Source organism: Pocillopora damicornis, chromosome 6 (assembly GCF_964200805.1).
Source record: "Pocillopora damicornis chromosome 6, jaPocDami1.2, whole genome shotgun sequence".
In the NCBI taxonomy this organism is placed as follows: domain Eukaryota; kingdom Metazoa; phylum Cnidaria; class Anthozoa; order Scleractinia; family Pocilloporidae; genus Pocillopora; species Pocillopora damicornis.
The window spans coordinates 18778517-18797718 of record NC_142675.1 but is presented as its reverse complement, the minus strand read 5'-3'; the positions used below and the strand labels follow the sequence as shown (position 1 = coordinate 18797718).

At 37.4% G+C, this 19202-nt stretch overlaps 4 protein-coding genes across 9 annotated transcripts in view; all 4 read right to left on the bottom strand.

Moving 5' to 3' along the window:
• Nucleotides 1-817: 817 nt before the first annotated feature.
• On the bottom strand, nucleotides 818-1774 carry LOC113674258 (G protein-coupled receptor 83-like). The gene has a single exon (XM_027190737.2). The coding sequence runs from the start codon at nucleotides 1772-1774 to the stop codon at nucleotides 818-820; it is 957 nt and encodes a 318-aa protein (XP_027046538.2).
• Nucleotides 1775-3111: 1337 nt separating this feature from the next.
• LOC113674305 (histamine H2 receptor-like) lies at nucleotides 3112-4813 on the bottom strand. Its single transcript, XM_027190793.2, has one exon. It carries the CDS (start codon nucleotides 4650-4652, stop codon nucleotides 3699-3701), a length of 954 nt encoding a protein of 317 aa, XP_027046594.2. The 5' UTR covers nucleotides 4653-4813; the 3' UTR covers nucleotides 3112-3698.
• A 2529-nt stretch (nucleotides 4814-7342) lies between these two features.
• Nucleotides 7343-10341, bottom strand: LOC113674248 (somatostatin receptor type 5-like). 2 transcript variants are annotated; one of them, XM_027190725.2, is made up of 2 exons: nucleotides 10202-10322; nucleotides 7343-8532 (listed from the first exon to the last, which is right to left on the bottom strand). In XM_027190725.2, the coding sequence occupies exon 2, from the start codon at nucleotides 8429-8431 to the stop codon at nucleotides 7478-7480; it is 954 nt and encodes a 317-aa protein (XP_027046526.2). In that variant the 5' UTR covers nucleotides 8432-8532; nucleotides 10202-10322; the 3' UTR covers nucleotides 7343-7477. The 2 variants fall into 2 exon arrangements, 1 of the variants encoding a protein (XP_027046526.2); XR_016188072.1 differs by lacking the exon at nucleotides 7343-8532 and adding an exon at nucleotides 8585-8715 and having other exon boundaries at nucleotides 10202-10341.
• A 1403-nt stretch (nucleotides 10342-11744) lies between these two features.
• Nucleotides 11745-19202, bottom strand: part of LOC113673769 (dedicator of cytokinesis protein 9) — a 53445-nt gene continuing 45987 nt past the window's right edge. For 4 of the 5 annotated variants that reach the window (XM_089211007.1, XM_089211009.1, XM_089211008.1 and 1 more), the window contains 10 exons: nucleotides 18980-19092; nucleotides 18248-18370; nucleotides 17927-18040; nucleotides 17473-17616; nucleotides 17177-17218; nucleotides 16292-16460; nucleotides 16035-16111; nucleotides 14479-14592; nucleotides 14098-14337; nucleotides 11745-13462 (listed from right to left, as the gene is read on the bottom strand). In XM_089211007.1, the coding sequence (XP_089067133.1) occupies nucleotides 13415-13462; nucleotides 14098-14337; nucleotides 14479-14592; nucleotides 16035-16111; nucleotides 16292-16460; nucleotides 17177-17218; nucleotides 17473-17616; nucleotides 17927-18040; nucleotides 18248-18370; nucleotides 18980-19092 (1184 nt within the window). In that variant the 3' untranslated portion in view covers nucleotides 11745-13414. The remainder of the gene's footprint in view (nucleotides 13463-14097; nucleotides 14338-14478; nucleotides 14593-16034; nucleotides 16112-16291; nucleotides 16461-17176; nucleotides 17219-17472; nucleotides 17617-17926; nucleotides 18041-18247; nucleotides 18371-18979; nucleotides 19093-19202) is intronic. The other variant, XM_089211011.1, reaches the window with a different exon arrangement.

Below are 19202 nucleotides of genomic sequence, written 5' to 3'. Positions count from 1 at the left end.
TAATATATTATTTTCTCCTTGCCAAGATATAAAACGCACTGTTGGAAACTTAAACACAGTTTCCTGATCATTGAAAGTTACAACGCACAGATACACGCCCTTGTTCCTGTAAATACTAAATGTTGCTTTTATCAGACTGATAATCCTCCCTTATAGATTTTAATTTTTTAGATTTTAGCTATACCATGAATCTAAGAATCCTACGCTGCCTTAGTCATCACAAAAGGCTTTCTCCTTGAATACTGGTTTAGGTATTAAAACTGACTCACTCTAGGTCAAAAATATACTTTAAACTTTTGTTTATTTAAAGAAGGAAGAGCGAACGCGGCAACGGCAGACATAAGAACAAAACATGACCAAAAAATTTTAGTCCATGAAATGTTTGGCAAAGATGCAATAATTTATCTTTAAACGCGGTCACTTTTAATTTCTCCACGGACCACTCAATTAAGCCCGAGGGTTTCCCTTTGTAAGGGGGTTTAGACTTGGACCAAACATGGGCCCACTCCGAAATATGCAGCCAGATACAATTTTTGGAAGACTCTGTAAGTAAATACGAGAGAGAGAGCATCAAATATCAACCACAAAAGATTAAGAGACATGTTACCGCTTTCAGACCCCAAGGAAACGTACTTTGAATTTTAACGTACTCCTTATAGGTAGGAGTTTTGTATTATGAATTTTAGAAATTAGGAGAAGGAAATTTTGTGGTAGCTACTCTGTAATTCCACAATAAGATACCAAATCTTGGATGGTACAAATAAATTTTAGTGATATTTTCTTGTTCAATTTCATCAACTCAAGGAGGACTCGTCCGTTACACTGGACCGGGTTTTCTGTGACTGAGTTCCATGTCCACTGACTGCCTCGTTTTCAGGATCAAGCACTTTTTGAATTCATTTCTGAATGAACGGTTCATAAAACCATAGATGAAAGGATTTATGAAACTAGACGAGAAAATAAAAAGAGTCGCGAGAAATGTGAGCTGACGTGGTAGCCTCCTATGATAGGAGACCAGGTAGATGATTTGAGCCGGCAACCAGAGGCTGACAAAACCGACGACGGTAATAAACAGGATTTTCGCGACTCGAACATCCTCTACATTTGCATTCTGCCATGAAATATTTGCGTTGTGCATTTTGACGGCCCGGTAAACTTTCCAATACCAGAAAATAAAGAGAGGATAAGGCAAAAACGTAATAAATATCAAAGTTGGTAGAGAAATTGGCATTTCATAAGTTGTCAAAGGCAGTGCAAAAGCCGGGCACACATGGTTGGAAAAACGAAACGTGACAATAAAGAGGAGAGAGATAGCAATGAATGTAGCCCACACCGCTAAGGCTGAAGAAACAATGAACTTCTTTGTGAAAACAGATTGGTATTTCGTTGGCTTTACAATTTTGTAGTACCTGTTCAAAGCCATCAATAACATGGTCCATGCTGAGACGTTGGTTAGTGATAACTTGGAAATGGTTGCGAAATATGTGAGAAACGTTCCAAAAGGCCATTTTCCAGTAGCCAGCAGGATAACCGACCACGGCATTGTAGATAAAGCAAGCGAAATATCAGTCAGGGCCAAAGAAATGATGTAGTAGTTGCTTGGACGCCGACAAAGTCCTGGGTTTCTGCGTACGGCATAGCAGACCATGAGATTCCCAAATAAAGAAAGAATCATCGCCAAGGTAAATAGGAAGGTTTCAAAAACCACAGTCACTGTGTTTCTTTCCCTTAACTCGCTCCAAAGCTCAAGAGTGTCGCTTTGTTTGTGAGACATTATGGAATTTCCTTCAAGACCAGAAAACGGACAAGTAAGTGTAGGTCTTTTATAGCGTGACTGCTGAAAGCCCTTAACATTAAGGCCGGCTCCTGGTAAAAAAGGTAAATTCTGTGGGAAAACTGGCTGGGAATAGGAGGGCGAAGGAAAATTTCACTTTGAAGGTTTAAATAAACGGATGGTTTTGTATGCCGATATAATAAATTAAAGACTAACAAAAAGCGAAAGGGGGCGAATTACTCATCTGAATGACGGTGATTCCGGGCCACCAACAAATCTCTTTGTGATAGCAGGAGCTGGTTCATTTTCGAAATTCTATACATGGCAATATTCCTCATAAATAAATTGTATTCTAGAAACAGTTTACATGGAACTGTTTATTAAAGAAAATCAAAAGGAATACCATATTATTAAAACCTAATTCTAGTTTTTCAAGCTGCACAGTTAGGTTTTTAATTAATAATTCTACATGTGAAATTATCACAATAAGTACATTTTATACTTTGACAGAAAACCCCTAAAGCGAAATCGGCACCATATGAAACACATATAAACATTTAGGAGGTTAAATTATTCTTCTTTTTCAGCGTTTTCAGTATTGAGGGTCGCTCAGGATAGAGTTCTCTCTTTCAACATTGTATTTTGATCTGACTAACTGTGACGACAACACTTGAATAATTCATCTATATCGTAGAACTCAATTATTAAGGGTACATATAGAAAAAAACATACTCCTTTGAACTAACCAATATGACACAAAATTGAAAAAGTAATTAAAATAGTAATTCCTCTTGCGCTTTTGTTAATTCCAGTCTTAAATAAACCATAAAAAGTAAAGCCATTTCTCAAACAATAGCTTTGCTTACACCTCTCGTGATAAAACTTTATATTTATTTTCTTACTTTAATTTTTAATTATTGATCTTTGTAAGAAAGCATTACCTTTGAGTATGTTTGTGATTTGGTATTGCACCGAGGCTACTGAGAACGGGTTGGCTGTTTTAAAACAGGTCAGTTCTCATGCCGTATTACGTAACATGAATTAGCAACTGGCATGATATAAATCTTACGTAACATTCCCTAAGGACATGTCTCGAAACTTTCTTGTGCTCCATTAAAATCTCTCAGTAAAAGAAAATGTTGAAACGAGATTCTCACCTATCTAGGAAAAATATGTATCAATGGGGGCTGCATCTATTTATATTTAAGCAATGAAAATTATGAAATGTATTAAGGCCTTTATGTATATAATTCTGCTCATGGATACGCCATGATTCATGGAGTCCCACTTTGCTTTAGTCATTACAAAATATTTACACTCGAAGTATTTCTTTTAAACATCAAATTTAATATAGGCTTTGATAAGTAAAAGGGCATCAGTTATATTTTGTACATCTCCGATCAGTGAGCAAGATTCAAGAAGGGGTTTTAAGGAATTAAAATGAAAATGCAGAAAACTACAACACTCTGGAATGGAGTCAAAGTAATCGTTCCAGCGGACACACAAATAAGTGAAAACATGACCAAGAGAAAGGAATTTATTAGATAAAAGGGAGATTACAGTAATTCATATCTAAGCGCCCTTCTTCATGCGAAGTTCAGTCAATTGATCGAGTAGATACCTTTGTAAACAGGTTTAAACTACAGTTCGGAAACATACGGAGGTAACTAGATATAATTCTAGCAGTCTTGAAGAGGATACGACGGAGTGTTAAGCTTTTCGTAGGATCTGTACCACATTCGATTTAATCTTTTTCAAAGGTACGCATAATCACCGTCGAAACAAGCAAAGAATCATACTTTCAATTTGAACATACTCCTCAAGGGAAGTTAGTAGCTAGAACGGCAGCAAAATTTCGACCGTTATTAAAATCAATTGTGACATGTAGTCATTCCAAGAGTAAGTCCCGAATCATCAGATAGCGCTAATTAATAATCTGAACAATGTTTTCTGGTTTCGCAGGACTTGCTTCCGAGCCTATCAAGTGCTTCTTTTTCAGAATCAAGAAGTTTTTGAATTCATTTCTGAATGAACGGTTCATAAAACCATAAATGAACGGATTTATGAAACTGGATGAGTAAATAAGAAAAGTCGCAAAAAGTTTTAGCTGGCGTGGTAACGCTATATAAAAAGACATAAGAAAGATAATTTGAGACGGCAACCAGAGGCTGAGAAAGCCGACAACAGTGACAAGCAGAATTTTGTAGACTCGAACATCTTGTACATTTGCACTCTGCCACGAAACATTTGCATTGTGTATCTTCACAGTCTTGTAAACCTTCCAGTAACAGAAAATGATGACAGCATACGGCGAATAGAAAATAACAACCGCAGTTAGTTTAGCAACTAGCATTGGAAATGTTGTCCCAGGAACTGCATAAGCTGGAATCATATCATTTCTCAAACCAAATGCGAGCACAGTGAGAAGAGCAAGAGAAACGAATGCAGCCCACACACCTAATGCTGTGGAGATGATAAACTTCTTCGTAAAAATAGTTTGGTATTTTGCTGGCTTCACTATTTTGTAATACCTGTTTAAGGCCATCAGTGCCATGGTGGATGTCGAGATGTTCGTCAACGATAAAGTGGAAATGGTTGCAAAATGACTCAGAAAAGTTCCAAAAGGCCATTTTCCAGTAGCCAACGACACAACTGACAGCGGCATTGTAAACAAAGCTATTGAAATATCTGTTAGGGCCAAGGAAATGATGTAGTAGTTGCTTGAGCTACGAAGCCTTGGGTTTCTTCGTACGGCATAGCACACCATAAGATTCCCAAATAGAGAAAGAATCATTGTAAGGGTAAATATGGCAGTCTCAAACACAACAGTCGCTGTGTTTCTTTCTTGCATCTGTTGCCAAACTATACTGTGATTCATTCTACTCTCTTTGATTTCTTTTTGTAATCAGAGACAGTACAGTAATTTGTTGGTTTCTTTTTTCGGTAACAGCCTTTTGAAAGATATTTTCAGGTTCGTGGGAAGGCTTGGTGAACTGAGTTCAGTGAAGCATATGTAGAAATATATGTGCTCAGATATACTGACAAATGGACGAAGCTAAAATGAACGGAAGCTTAAGACACCAATCAAATGAAAGGGCTCCAAAATCAAATCAGTATCTCATTAGAATTCTATTCTACCAAATAATCATACGGAGGCCTTTTAATTGGAAGAGCTGGTTCGATGAATTCAATGGCGTAACGGGAAATGGTTTGGTATTGAAGAAATTGTGCAATTAATATAAATTTAGACTGGCACATCTCAGTAAGATCAATTGAAACTTATCAAATATTGATTTTATTGTTTTAAGCACAAACTTCGTGGTTTTTCTTGAAAATATAAAATTACTATTTCTTGACGTTTTCAAGAACGTGAGTCGCTAATTCGTGAGATCAAACTCCTTTTAGTCAAATTTGCTGGTATTTTGAACTGTCATTCCGCGATGACAACACGTACAGCGGACTTTAAAAGCTAAGAAACCAACTCCAAAGTTAAAATAAATATATAAGACTCTTTTCAATTCTTTGGGTGAGACAAAATTGAATTAAAAAGTTGTTAAAATAGTGACCCCTCTTGTGTTGTTGTTCCAAAAGACGTCATAGAGTTCTTTTATTTTTGTGTTTTACCGTCTTTTTCGTCGAATACAGTGGCCTTTAAAGTTATTTCCCGAATTTAGGTTTTTTTCTCGATTTTGCACGAAAGCGTAAGCTGTTTTCGATAACTCGGTTCACAAAAGAGCTCCCAGAGGATATTGACTCGAGATATACTTGTGTCTTGCGGTGAATCGTTTCATAAAACCGAGATGTGGACGCGCGAGTCACTTCTTAGTAGGGAGCGTTCTCTATCTCTAAAAATTTCAAATACATGTTCTCAGTTAATGACAATTACAGTAAATACATCCACATTCCTATTTGAAAAAGTCTAGTACTTACATCAGCCTTATATATAATTTTTTTCCAAGACATCATGGTGTCGATAGATTTGTAATAATTCAAATAGTCCAACATTGGCTTAGTCATCATCTGATTTTTATACGTTAAGGGTTATCTCTAAGCAACAAAATTGATTCGCGTTTTGATCAACTTACTAGCCAAAAGAAAGCCTTTAAATTTCGCCCTTAAAGAAAATACTGCGGAGAGGGTCAGGTGCCATTAGTCAGTTCAGCTGTACCTTACCGATTTGATTCAGACCTTTCGAAAGGCTCGAAGTAAACACCAGTAGTACCACCCATCACAGAAATATACTACAAATTTGAACTAAGTCCCTAAGGAAAAACAGTTGAACAACGGGTGTTATAATTAGCAGTAGGTACGAGGAAAGGAATTTTTTAACTTTTTAAGATAAATTCGTAAGTATTGCCACGACGAGGTCCGACTTCTTGGATGCTGCCACCAATAACAGTTTCAACATTATCTGAGATATTTCAAGTAAATACGAAAGTGTACTTTTTGTTTTTTGTTTATTTTGCCATTTTGTACTTATGATACATCAGTAGAAATAAGAAAGGAATCACACATGTATTAATATCTTATAGCTAAGATTTAGCATGAGTTGAGGAAACCTGTTAGAAGTAATTTCCCAACACTAGTTGTTTTGTTGTCTTTTTCTTTACTCACTCTTACTACTCAGGTTATTACAACGGGGACTAGCTCTGATCTCTCTAGGAAAGTGTGGGTCACCGCTTATAAAGGTGACACTTACGGAGCTGTCAATCTCTACCCTTCGTCATGCTTTTAAACTTCACTTGCGAATCACACTAAGCTACGCAGAGTTCGCATACAAAGTAGTTACCTTCGCGATGTTTATGCTTCACGAAATATGTTTCTAACTTAAATTTCTTGGTCTTACGGTCAAGTTCGGGCAAAACAAAAACAAGATTGACAGTATAAAAATTATAATAAACTTATTAACAGAATTAAAATCATACTTGAAAAGATATCTTAAGAGGAAATAGTCCTTGAAGGCTGTTCATAACAGCAGAATAAACACAAAATTCGGAAAAGAAAGGGCGTACCCAAGGTACCGCCCCTAAAAGAGCTACGTGCTAGTCGTATAAGTTATCTGATTACAAATTCAGTGCGGAAGATAAAAAGTACTACATGCTTGCACTTTAAGTCACCTCTAAGAAAAAGAGGTGTCGAACGTGCTAAATTAAAATTAAAAACTATTATCCTGATCGGGAACTCAACATGGATTTAGCCTAAAAACGAGAGTATTAAGGAGGTAAAAGCATAAAGGAGGGTTATTAGCCAGGAAATTCCCGCACGGGATTAATTTTTATAAGGTAGAGTCGTTTTCTTAGCGATTAATCATCTTTTAGCAACATAATGAACACACACTGATATCTAGCCGCAAACCGCAGTTTACGCAAAAACATCTGTCTCCATGTCAAATTCACGGCCATAATAAGGAAAAAGGTGACCAAACTCTACCTGTAAGGTAAGACCGGCAAAAGGAATATGAAATGATCAACTGGTTTATTACAATTTTCACTGCCTATGCTAATATATTATTTTCATTTATTTTCATGTTCAAATAAGTAAAAAATCACCCATAATGAAAATTCTTGCTAGATACCAATTTTGTCTTTAAACAAATCCGTTGGGAAACTAAGAGGCTTATGCGAGCCACAGGCTCCTCATGTTTTACAAAAGTGAGGTATCAGTTTTATGGCGTGATTTAAAACTGGATCTTTAAAGCGCACTTTAAACTGGAGCTGCTTCTCTCTGACAGGATTCTGTACCTACTGACTGCTTCTTCCACAGAACAAAGCATTTTTTGAACTCATCCCTAAACGTGCTGTTCATAAAACCATATATGAAAGGATTTATGAAGCTGGATGAGAAAATCAGAAGAGTTGCGAAAAGTGCGAGCTGGCGTGGTATCGTTACACGAAAAGAAACAACAATCAGAGTTTGAGCCGGCAACCACAGGCTGACAAAGGCGGCAACGGTGACAAAAAGGACTTTGCTGACTCGTACATCTTCTACATTTGCACTCTGCCACGAAACATTTGCATTGTGCATCTTGACGGCCCTGTGTATTTTCCAGTAACAAAAAATGATAACAGGATGCGGCAAATACGAGATAATTAATACACTCGCTCGTGATATTGGCATTGGAGCCAATATCACAGGAACTGCCAAAGCTGGGTGCACATAGGAGGGAAAACCGAATGCAACTATAGAAACAACAGCACTAACAATGAATACGGCCCACACCGCCGAAGCTGATGAGATGATGAACTTCTTTGTAAAAAGAGTTTGGTATTTCGCTGGCTTCACTATCCTGTAATACCTGTTTAAGGCCATCAATGCCATGGTAAACGTCGAGATGTACGTCAGTGATATCATGGAAATTGCTGCAAAACGACTCAGAAAAGTTCCGAAAGGCCATTTTCCAGTGGCCAACAAGACAACTGACAGCGGCATTGTAAACAAAGCTTGCGAAATATCAGTCAAGGCCAGAGATATAATGAAGTAGTTGTTTGGGCGACGAAGTCTTGGCTGTCTTCGTACGGCATAGCAGACCATGAGATTCCCAACTAGAGAAAGAACCATTACCAAAGCAAATATAGCAGTTTCACACACCACAGTCACTGTTTTTCTTTCTTGCAACTCGTGCCAAATCGGCAGTGTTTCTTCTTTACCGAGAGACATTCCTTTTGTTACCAGAGTTATCCCTCGTTACTTTTGTGGCAGAGAACCTAGCAGCCTTTAGCGCGGGACGTAATTCGCTGGAGGGTCTAGTGTACTCAGTCCTAGTTAGCGCAATAAAGAACAAACCTCAGAAATTCACCTTAGACTTCAGAAATAGTAAAAAATTTTGTATGAAGATTAAATGAACGGACCTCAGAATGAAAAAAGCTCATCAGAGTTCATTTCCATCAACCAATCGTATTGTGGCATGACAGTTTAGGAACTGATTCACTGAAGTCAAAAGCCTAAGGGTAGAATGAATTAATTAAAATAAATTGTATTAGAGTGCAGTTTAAGTCAACTTGGAATGGAACATGTAAGTCAATAAATGGAGATGTTATTAAGAGAGGATGTCAGCATCCATCGAACAAATTTGAAATATTGTAGCAAGTCGCCCAAAATTCGTTTGCTCTCCTACTTTCATATTTTGTAGCCCAATATGTTCTAATAATTGTGGTGTAGTTTTTTTGCGAAAATATATTTTAGTTTTCGAGAAATGACTTTTTTCGTTCGACCGCTCAAATATGCAAATTTTCACCGTGAATATTACATCAAAACAAAGACAGTTTTAACAATGACCGTTATGACACAATCTACTGAGCTTCAAGCTTTTAAAACACCAAAGGATGGTTATAAAGTTACTGTAAAAATTTCCTTGTGTATTTGTTTTGTTCTTTCTTGAGACGAACTCAAAGTCCGGTAAAATTTACTTGATAGCGACTCTGAAATGTACATGGTACGCCTACTTGTCGCCACCGTTAATTGGCATAAGTCATTACAAAAAATTAAAGTAGGAGGGAAAACCAATTTGGGTGACTTATCGCTATTTGTTTGATGCATGCTGACATTAGCTCTTAAATATCAATTTTATCTCTAGCTATACCACTGGGTTTATTGATTAAAATCCTTCTCGCTAAGAAATATCTAAAACAGACAGACACGCCTCAACAAAATTCGCCTGGGTTGAATTCTAAGCCATTCAAGGGTTTCTACTGAGCTTCAAGCTTTTAAAAGACCAAAGGTTGGTCATAAAGTTACTGTAAAAATTTCCTTGTGTATTTGTGTTGTTCTTTCTTGAGACGAACTCAAAGTCCGGTAAAATTTACTTGATAGCGACTATGAAATGTACATGGTGCGCCTACTTGTCGCCACCGTTAATTGGCATAAGTCATTACAAAAAATAAAAGTAGGAGGGAAAACCAATTCGGGTGACTTATCGCTGTTTGTTTGATGCATGCTGACATTAGCTCTTAAATATCAATTTTATCTCTAGCTATATATACCACTGGGTTTACTGATTAAAATCCTTCTCGCTAAGAAATATCTAAAACAGACAGACACGCCTCAACAAAATTCGCCTGGGTTGAATTCTAAGCCATCCAAGGGTTTGCGTTGTAACATACAATGAGATAACCAAATAGTGAAAGAACCCTTGCCAAGGTAAATATTGTGGTTTCAAGCACCACAGTCACTGTCTCTTCGATGCAGCTGAAGCCAAAATGGAAAGCTTTTGCCTGCATTAAGAAACATTCTACGCTTACTTTCTGAGTTAAAAGAGAACGTTAAATTATCAGTAAGTAATACTATGGTAGAAAACCCACAAGCCTGTCGTAGAGGTCTGACGGTTTGAGAGAGGGCTCGATGAACTCAGGCAAATACAGCATATAGGGATTTAAAGTGCCCAGGAATACTGCCTTCAGCTTAAATAAAGGGAGTTCAGACACGACTTACCCCACCAGAACCAAGTCAGTATCTCATCAGGAATCGATTCCATTGAGCAACTACGTGTTAGAAGTAAATTCTCTAACACTCGTTGTTGGTTTGGTTGACTCTTCTTTAATTTCTTTTCTTCTCAAGTTGTTACAACGGTGACTAACTCCAATATGACAGGGAAAACTAGAGTCTCCGCTTATAAAGGTGACACTGCGGATGACATTTCTAAGCCGTCAATCTTCTTGTGTCGTCATCGTACCATCTTAACTAGCGAATCACGCTTGACTACGAATTATAGTTCCCACACACTGAGTATGCACCTTAGGGTTGTTTAAGCAGTTACAAAATAGATTTCTACCTTAATCTTCATATCTTTACGGTTGAGATCGGCCAAAACAGAAACGAGATCGACAATATAAAAATTACAAATAACCTTGGTTCAAAGTATTATTTATACCTGAAAGGGTATCTTGAGAGAAAATCACCTTTAAAGATTGTTACATAACAACATCTTGGTCACAAGAGTTAAAGAAGAAAGGCGCTTACAAGTACCGCCCCCAAATTGCTTCTTGTTGCGAAACATGAGGGGTATCACCTGTTTACCCTTAAATTACCTCTGGGAAGACGAAGGTGTCGAACGCGACCTATTACCAGGGAGATTTACTATTCCTGGACTAACAAATTAACTTATTTAAGAACATGGCTTATCACGAGTTCCATGTCAACCTCACGATCACAACGAAGAAAACGTGATTAAACTCACTAGGAGAACGTGGCCAAACTCACAAGAAGAACATGGTCAAACTCAACCTCTAAGATAAGAACACCAAGAAGGAATACGAAGTAGTCAACCTGCCCTTTTTACAACTTACATTAAATGACTTAAATAATATAATATTTCCATTCCTTTTCTTTCCGACACCAATACAGGAAACCCTTACGATATTGGAGATTAATTGTAATTTTATCATTTAACATACGTTGTAACATTAAAAAATTGAAGATCTGGTTCATTGAATTCAATTCAGTTCATGAACTGAAAAAGGAAGTAAAGTGCAGTTGACACAAAATTTGAACTGAAGTCGGCAGTAATCAATGTCATCATTTTGAGCTGCACCGCTAAGGTTTTAATTAAAAACCCTTCATGAGGAATATTTAAAACACACACACACACACACATACAAACTAAAACAAAATAGACAGGAAATTGAAACCATTCAGGACAAATATACAAACTTAGCAGGTAAGGTTATTCCTTGTTTTTTTGTTCGAAACCATCTTGAGTGCATGGGCCAAAGACAACGTTATCATTTTGAAAAAATAGACAAAGACTGCATGTGGCTTCTGATATAGCACAATTATTATAGCATTGGAAAGAATGACGCTAGAGGGTAGTGCTACGGAATAGTTGTCTCACATGTACAACAGAAAACCTGCCGCATCCCACATATTTATGCGTATCCTGCTCCACAAGAGGAGGTGATTCAATAAATCATCCAATTGACATTCACCCACGATGTCTCGAGTAGCTCAGCAAGGTCATAATAAAAGTAAAACATAATTGCCCAGACATCGACGTAATATTTTATTGTCGTACTACTTTCCATCTCAAAGAAATGTACACCGATATTTCCTATTTGTAAGAGGCCACTGGTGACAAGAAGCTGTTTCAGTCGAGGTTGTAAGTGAGAGGGCAAATGTTTACAAAACGACTCTACAAAATGGACAGGAAAGATTCAGTACTGAGACCAGTTATAATAAACAAGAGAACATTAAAAAAATTTTGAAAAAAATTCAAAACTACTTTCTTGCTGTCCTTAATGAACTTTCATCTATTGTATAAACTTATTTCATTTCCAAGTTCTATCAATTGAATTCTTATAAAAAACTAAATGCTTCTATCTCTTATTACATGAAACTCTTAACTAAAAGTCAAGTTCATATTTAGAAAGTAATTCACTATGCATAATATTATAGTTGTACAGTCGAACCTCGATTATCCGGACTCGTTGAGACTAGACGAAAGAGCCCGGATTATCGAGAATATGAATATAAAAGCTAATCAGACCTCATTCGAATGTTCTTCATCAGTTACGACACATGCGAGTGCTGCTTTTGCCTTTTCAAAGCGAAACAAACTCGCCTTTACCTCGCTTTTCAACGCTGTACTTTTAAAAAGACTATGGCGACGGATCTCGATCATGGCTAATAAATATTCATGACAAAATTGGGACCAAAGAAAAAGTCCGGATAATCGAGAAATCCGGATTATTGAGGTCTGGATAATCAAGGTTCCACTGTATTTGTTTTGAGCGGATAACCTATTTGCTCTCTTTTTCAACTTTCTTCTCCCCATACCCCATTTCTTACCCCACCCTCTTCGTCCCCCCCCGCCCCCCGAAAACAAGACAGACAAACAAACAAACAACAACTACAACAACACACATACATATACAAAACAAAGCAAAACAGAGAGAAAACGGAAATATTAGGCCTATCGTGGGTAAGAAAAAATACGAAAATAACCTTAAAAATAATTCTAACAACTAAAATTTTTTTCAGTGAATATTAATTCATAAAATATTCTCAATAATGTTCATTTTGGATTTAAAGAAGGCAAAAAATGTATCATTAAGTATCCTTAATTCTATGTTAACATCTGCTTTGTTCTTAAACTATGGTTAACATTATGATACTTCCTGTAGCAGAACTCATTGGAAACGAACGAGCTTAACTATAGGGCCCACAAAATTTTGGTAATGAAACCAGAATGTTTTAATGGCAAACAATTCGAATTTTTTTTCTTCATTTGTGAATTTCTTGCCGTGCCTCGCTGTAAAGACTTAAGCTTCCACTAAAGTAATGAACTATCTTTCCTTTTCACAAACACTATTTACCTTTTCAGTTCTTAGGGTGAAATTATAAAAAAAGTTTTTCCTACTTTATTTTTCAAGTAATTTCTTACAACAACTCTCTTGACTATCAATCAAATATAACTTTTCAAATCAAGTTTCTTCTAAATCCCTCTTTTGTGGAATCTTAAGGCGTAACATAAATAATTTATAACCGCAGCAAAACGGTTCAAATGAACGACATCAAACATTTGCGAGGAGCGTGATACTAATGTGGTTTCTTCTACAACCTGGAAATGCATCCTTCTCCGCTATTAAGTCGACCAAGCCAACGTGTTCACGCAACAAGAATTGCTTCTCAGTCTCATTAGCCCACCTCTCATCCAAGTGAAGACAAGCTGCTGGACGAGGTTACTGTTGTGATCACCTAACACAAACAATAAAAGGACGTCTGATAACTGATTCCAAATTGATCAGCTAAGTGGCGAGCTGATTCCCTCCCTGACTGCCTAGCCAGCTAGCTGGCTTTGCCACCAGCTAGAGGACAGTCTGGCTGACTGGCCCATCATTTGGACAACGGGACTTTGACTTTGACTGACTGACAAGCTGACTGACCGGCTATGTGACTGTCTGGGAGACTGACGGCTTACTGAGTGATTTTCTGCTAGGTTGACTGGTTCATGAACTGGATAATAGGATTTGACCTCGACTGCCTAGAAGGCTGACAGATTTTCTAACTGTCCGAAAAGCTGACTCGCTAACTTACAAGCAGGCTGACAGGCTTGTACGACTGGCTCACTAAATGACCGAGCAGCAGACGAAAAGAAGAAAAACGGCGTTGGAGATAAAAAAAAAAAAGGTTAAAACCACAAATTACGAGAGAATTCAGAACTGTGCAATGCGTTTTAAGTAACTTACAAATATGATTTTAATGGACGTTCCCCACTCAGTGTTTCGAGGGCTTCCAATGGAGCGGTCGTACAATCAAAACCAAAAGGAAAATTTCAGAAGGAAAAAATTACGACTCAACTTAAAAATCAAGAAATTTGCCAGCTAACACACCTCATCTCCAATATACTTGGCCAACTGTGTCCTCAGCTGAGCGTACTTTTCTTTCATGTCTTCTTGATACATTCGTTGATCTTCCTTGATCAACTGATCATTTTGTTCCAAAGCTTTTCCACAACAACCGATAAACTCCCTGTAAACTTGCTGAAGCATCTCAATGTGTTTATGAGGATGTGAGGCCAAAACAGACTTGTCAAGAAAGGCATGAGCGTACGCCAGGGGACCTGCATTCACCTGTAAAAAAATAAAATCATTACATTTTCGATAATAAGACCCTTAACGATTTCACCAAAGCACAAGGAAACCTTGCCTAAAGCTTAACTTTCCTGTGCTAACTTAAATGAAGACGTTGTATACTGCGTGATAGTTTCATACCTGAACACTAATACTGCCTTGTAAGACTAGCTGAAGTTTCTTCATGTCCGGAGGATTCTGTGCAATCACGTTATTGAGTTCTTTAACTTTGTTTTGCATCTCATCGAACGCCACCTGACATTTAAGGAATACGGAATATTTGAAAACAAGCTTCACTTAAATCTATGAACTAACAAAAAATAAAAAACAAAAACAACAACAAACAAGAGAAAAACAAACAAAAAAACCAAAACAAATCAAAGTGCTCTGTGAGCAAACTCGTGAATTGACACATGATTTTTTAGATTATGTTTAATGTTATCTGGTTTAGGGAATTTTGTGGTTGATTGTCATATCTAGAGTACGAGCAGTAGTTCAGTGTTCGCTAATGTAGCAAAGAAACAAAGTAACGTTGGGATAAGAAGGCATTACCATTGAAATGATCATGCTATTACATTTGGCAAGGTGGATGATGTCATGTGTTTTAAACGTCTATCATTTTTGTTTCTGGTTTAAGAGAAAAGGTTGGAAGTAAATGTGGGTGAAAAGTGAGATTTACTGTCTTTCGTTGTAAATATTAGAAAATCAAGGCAATACTGTCTTAATGAAAACATTAACGATTCCCTCTTTATCAAAAGAGACAAACGGGAACGAGTTTTGAGTGATATAACTAAGCTAAGCCTGCCACCGTCATTTTGGATCTCCGCCTGGGTAGATTTAAGTCACGTGCTAGGCAACGTAAAATTAATAACAAGATAGAATTTCATTTCAGGCCTATTTACCAATTTTGTGGTGTGTAACTTTCGCATTTTAGTACGTTGTATGTATGTTGAATCTTCAAATTGTCTTGAAATTCACTGAAAATCGGTAGCTAAAACTGTTTGTTTAGGTGTTATTTGATTTTCGTGTTAACTTGTTATTTCGTCAGTCGCCGGCATCTTTTGTTGCTTCACACAGGAAAAACACACACGACGAAACGTAATGATCAATTTTGTCCTCAATCTCACGCTATAACAGAAAAAGCTTTTGAACATCTGTAAACTCCGAGCGCTTCGCAGTAAGTGATATTTTCAATGAATCTTCGGATTGTTTTCAAGTTCAAGGATTGTAAATTACAATTTTATGAAAAACGAAGGTTGTTCTGTTATTTCAGTGTGAATCCTTGCATGCCTGCCAGTCGCTGGCGCCGCTTGTTGAAACTAAAACGTAAAAAAAAAACTCTTTAAAGATTATAATTGGCTTCTTTTTCACCCCACCACTATTCTTAGTAACAAAGGTCGCCATTTCGTCTTTTTATTGCTCGCCAAAAACTATCAAATGCACTCAAAAGCCTAAAATCTAAAAAAAGTTTACAGGAATCGACCAATCGAGCGAGCGAGCGAGCGAATGCCATTCCCCACATCGTACCTATAACTCGCTCTTGCGCATGCGCGCAATTCACGAGTTAAAAACGGGAAAACATAGGTCAAGAGCAACCATTATAAATCTACATTCATCCTGAAGATCAGTCTCTAGACGCAGGTTACTTGCAAAACAACGATTAAAGCAGTTTTTTTTGCGATAGAAGACTACCTTACCTCAACTGGAGTCAGTTCATACTGTTCCTCTTGAACAACAAGGATTCGCTTCTTCACATAAGGAAAAGTATTGGACGCTAAAACATAAATAAGTACATTTAAACGAACTCGTTACGTCCACCTTAAAAATCTTTGAAGCGAGGAGCACTTTCAGCAACGTTTAGAACAATGATCTAGGGTAATCCCCTACTTGAAAAATGACGTTAAAGTTCAGTGTTTCTTACGATAAAGAGACAAAAATTTCGTTCCAAACTTACTTGTTAAGATGGTCTTCCTCTTGCACTGCTCTTTAAGGTTTCCGTGAGCTTTACCGCTGACCGTAAACGGCGTCTCGTATATAAACCGTCTGATGTTATTGTTTCGTTCAAATATGGTCGGCCTTAGTTCAAGTTCTTCGTCATCAAAATAGGGCTGCACATAGGTAATCTGCAGGGAATGGTTTCAAGGATCACACAAAAAATATTGATAAACCTTGAAGAAATTTCTTTAGATAACTTCAAGAAAGATCATCTCTTGATGCATTTTCAACCTCATTTCCACTGCGAAGCGCCTTTCGAAAGTCGAAACTTCCAAAAACATTTTTTCAATGCAAGCGGGCTGGGATAAACCATTAGCATATTAAAAATATATTTATAGCAGTGAATACATCATTAACAACGGTAAAATGTTTTTAACGAAACGAAACGAAATCTCAGGATCTCGACTAGGAATCGAGCTGAAATCAATTTCAACTAAGAAGATTTCCATGCAACTTTAGGCCTGAAATTGAAAAAGACAAAAAAAAAACAACAACAACAACAAGAAAAACATAGATTCCTCTAAACTTTGCTATCTCTAAAAGACAAACATTTGGTTTGATGGACTGCCAAGGAGCAGTGCAGCCTGGAAAGAAATTATCAATTTAATGTGAAAACCGCCTTTGGTGATTTGTTACATTAAGTATCAAGAGTACCGCTTAAGCGTATCGCGAACTCACATTCTAGAGACCTGAGATTTGTAAGACCATGTGGCGATAAGAGAAATAAATGCTCAAAGTCTTGTTACGGTTTTTGCGTATGAAAAGTGGTATAAATAAACGGTTCTAACGCTTGAGAATACAGCCTATCTTTTCCAAAACACTCTCTTTTACACAAAAATAATACCTGAATGTGGCCCAGTTTTGAATCTAACGTTTCACGATGAACCTAGGAGGTAAAATCACTGGTTAATTTTTGATATTGACTGAAAAACTGAGACAGTTCTGGAGAAAAACGTAGAAATAGCGTTGACACTGGCAAAAGCAACTACAAAAGCAAGGATTGCTGTCTGATGAAATTAATATCACGGCCAACAGAATGTGAGGGAAATTGAAGAAGTGGCACAGCCGGGCTTGGTGCGAGCAACCACCCACGAATAAATATTGTTAAATAATTCAATAATAATCATTTGCATCAGTTACCTTTGCAGACTCCATGATGAGTTTAACACTGTCTCTGCCGTGTTTTCTAGAGTACATGGCTTCCAATCGTTGAGAAATCTCCGCTAACCCTGTGATTTTAGGTTCTTTATAAATGAATTCCTTTCCATCGTCGTCGCCGAACATCTGAAAAACAAAGGGAAAGACGTTTAGTTAGTCTTGACTTTGTCAGTTTCCAGCGCTCTTAATTTCTCAACGAGCGTTGTAATGACCTCAGTTCTGTGTCCTCTAATATTGAAGCATAATGTGCGAGTGGAAAGCGTAGAGCGAATGGCTTAGAGCCGACAACTCACCGTATTGAGCGCACATTTCACTTTCGGCAAGCATCACGTCTAGAAAGCTACTAGTTACCAGAACTTTATGTGCTGCAATAACCTATTTTTCTCCATACAAATTACGGGATCTATTTAAATAAGCTGAAAATTGCACCATTTACCTGTCCGAAGAAAGCAACTCTGAAGTATTTTCCAAGAAGCCTTCGGCCGGATTTCATTACTTCCACTACCTTCTTGTACGCTTTAGCTAAGCTGTCGTAAGCATTGGAAAGCCTCTGAGGTTTGGGAGAAAAAAAAAAAAGGAATAATTAGAGTTCTTCGTAGTTTGGTATGAGCAGTTTTCAATCGCCTCGTTCAGATGCATGCTTGTGATTTAGATCATCCTGGTACTAAGATAAGGCGGTCAGTTATTCCTCTTTTCAGTTTTTGTGGACGTTTTTGCTTAAAAAGAAGCAGTCAAAGGCCCCCCTTAAGTCACTCACCAGGAAGTCTCTCTCCTGCTCGTATATTGGTATTGCCAATTTGAACACCTCGCCCATGACTTCATATCTTTCTGCACGTTCAAGAAATTTCGCACATTGCTCCAACAAATCCACCAAGTGCCGCTAATGAAAGAACATCAGTTAGAGTGAACTCCTCAAAACCACTTCACATTACAAACACAATTAGAAGAAGAAGTTAAATATGGATGGCTGTAAATAAGGAAAATTTGATCCTGCCAGCTCCATTTAAGTGAGAACATTGTGAACAGCGAGAAAGCTACAGCGGTGGGAACAGTTTATTCGCTCTAGTGAGGTTTCAGGATCATTACATTAATCTGTACAGAGCTCTCACCCCATATCACTAGAAAAAACTAGACCGCAAACCATCCACTATAGAGGAAATAAAATCTTAAAATTCGTGGGTCAATATTCTTGAGGAGCATGAAGCCTGATTTTAGATTACAGTGTATCTAGCTTTCAACAGACTCTAGCTTATCTCGATTTCTAAATAGTTTCCAAGTGATTTTTAATAGTTAACGACCGACAGGAAAATTCACCAGAAACAGCTTTTTGTTTATCACTTGGTCACTTCAATAATTGATGAGTCGGGAGGTTCAAGAGTGGCCCACTCATACGAAGAGGAATATTCATTCACCTAGGTCAGTAACATCATTTGACCTGAGCAAAGAAATATCTCAAATTTACTAAGATATCAATAACAAAAAAGCCTACCTTTGTGTACTTCTGCTCCTTAGTCATCCCTTCGTCAGTTTTCATTACACTTTCGTCCGCTACCACATTGGGTGACACGTTGGAAAACGCCGCGCAACCTTCGCGATAAACACCTGAGATAAACGCGAAGAGAGAAGGAGATATGAAAATCAGTAAAGATATTACGTCTGTAAAATTTCCCACTTTGTATTCGAATTATGTCGCAGCTTGCCATTTCCACCGT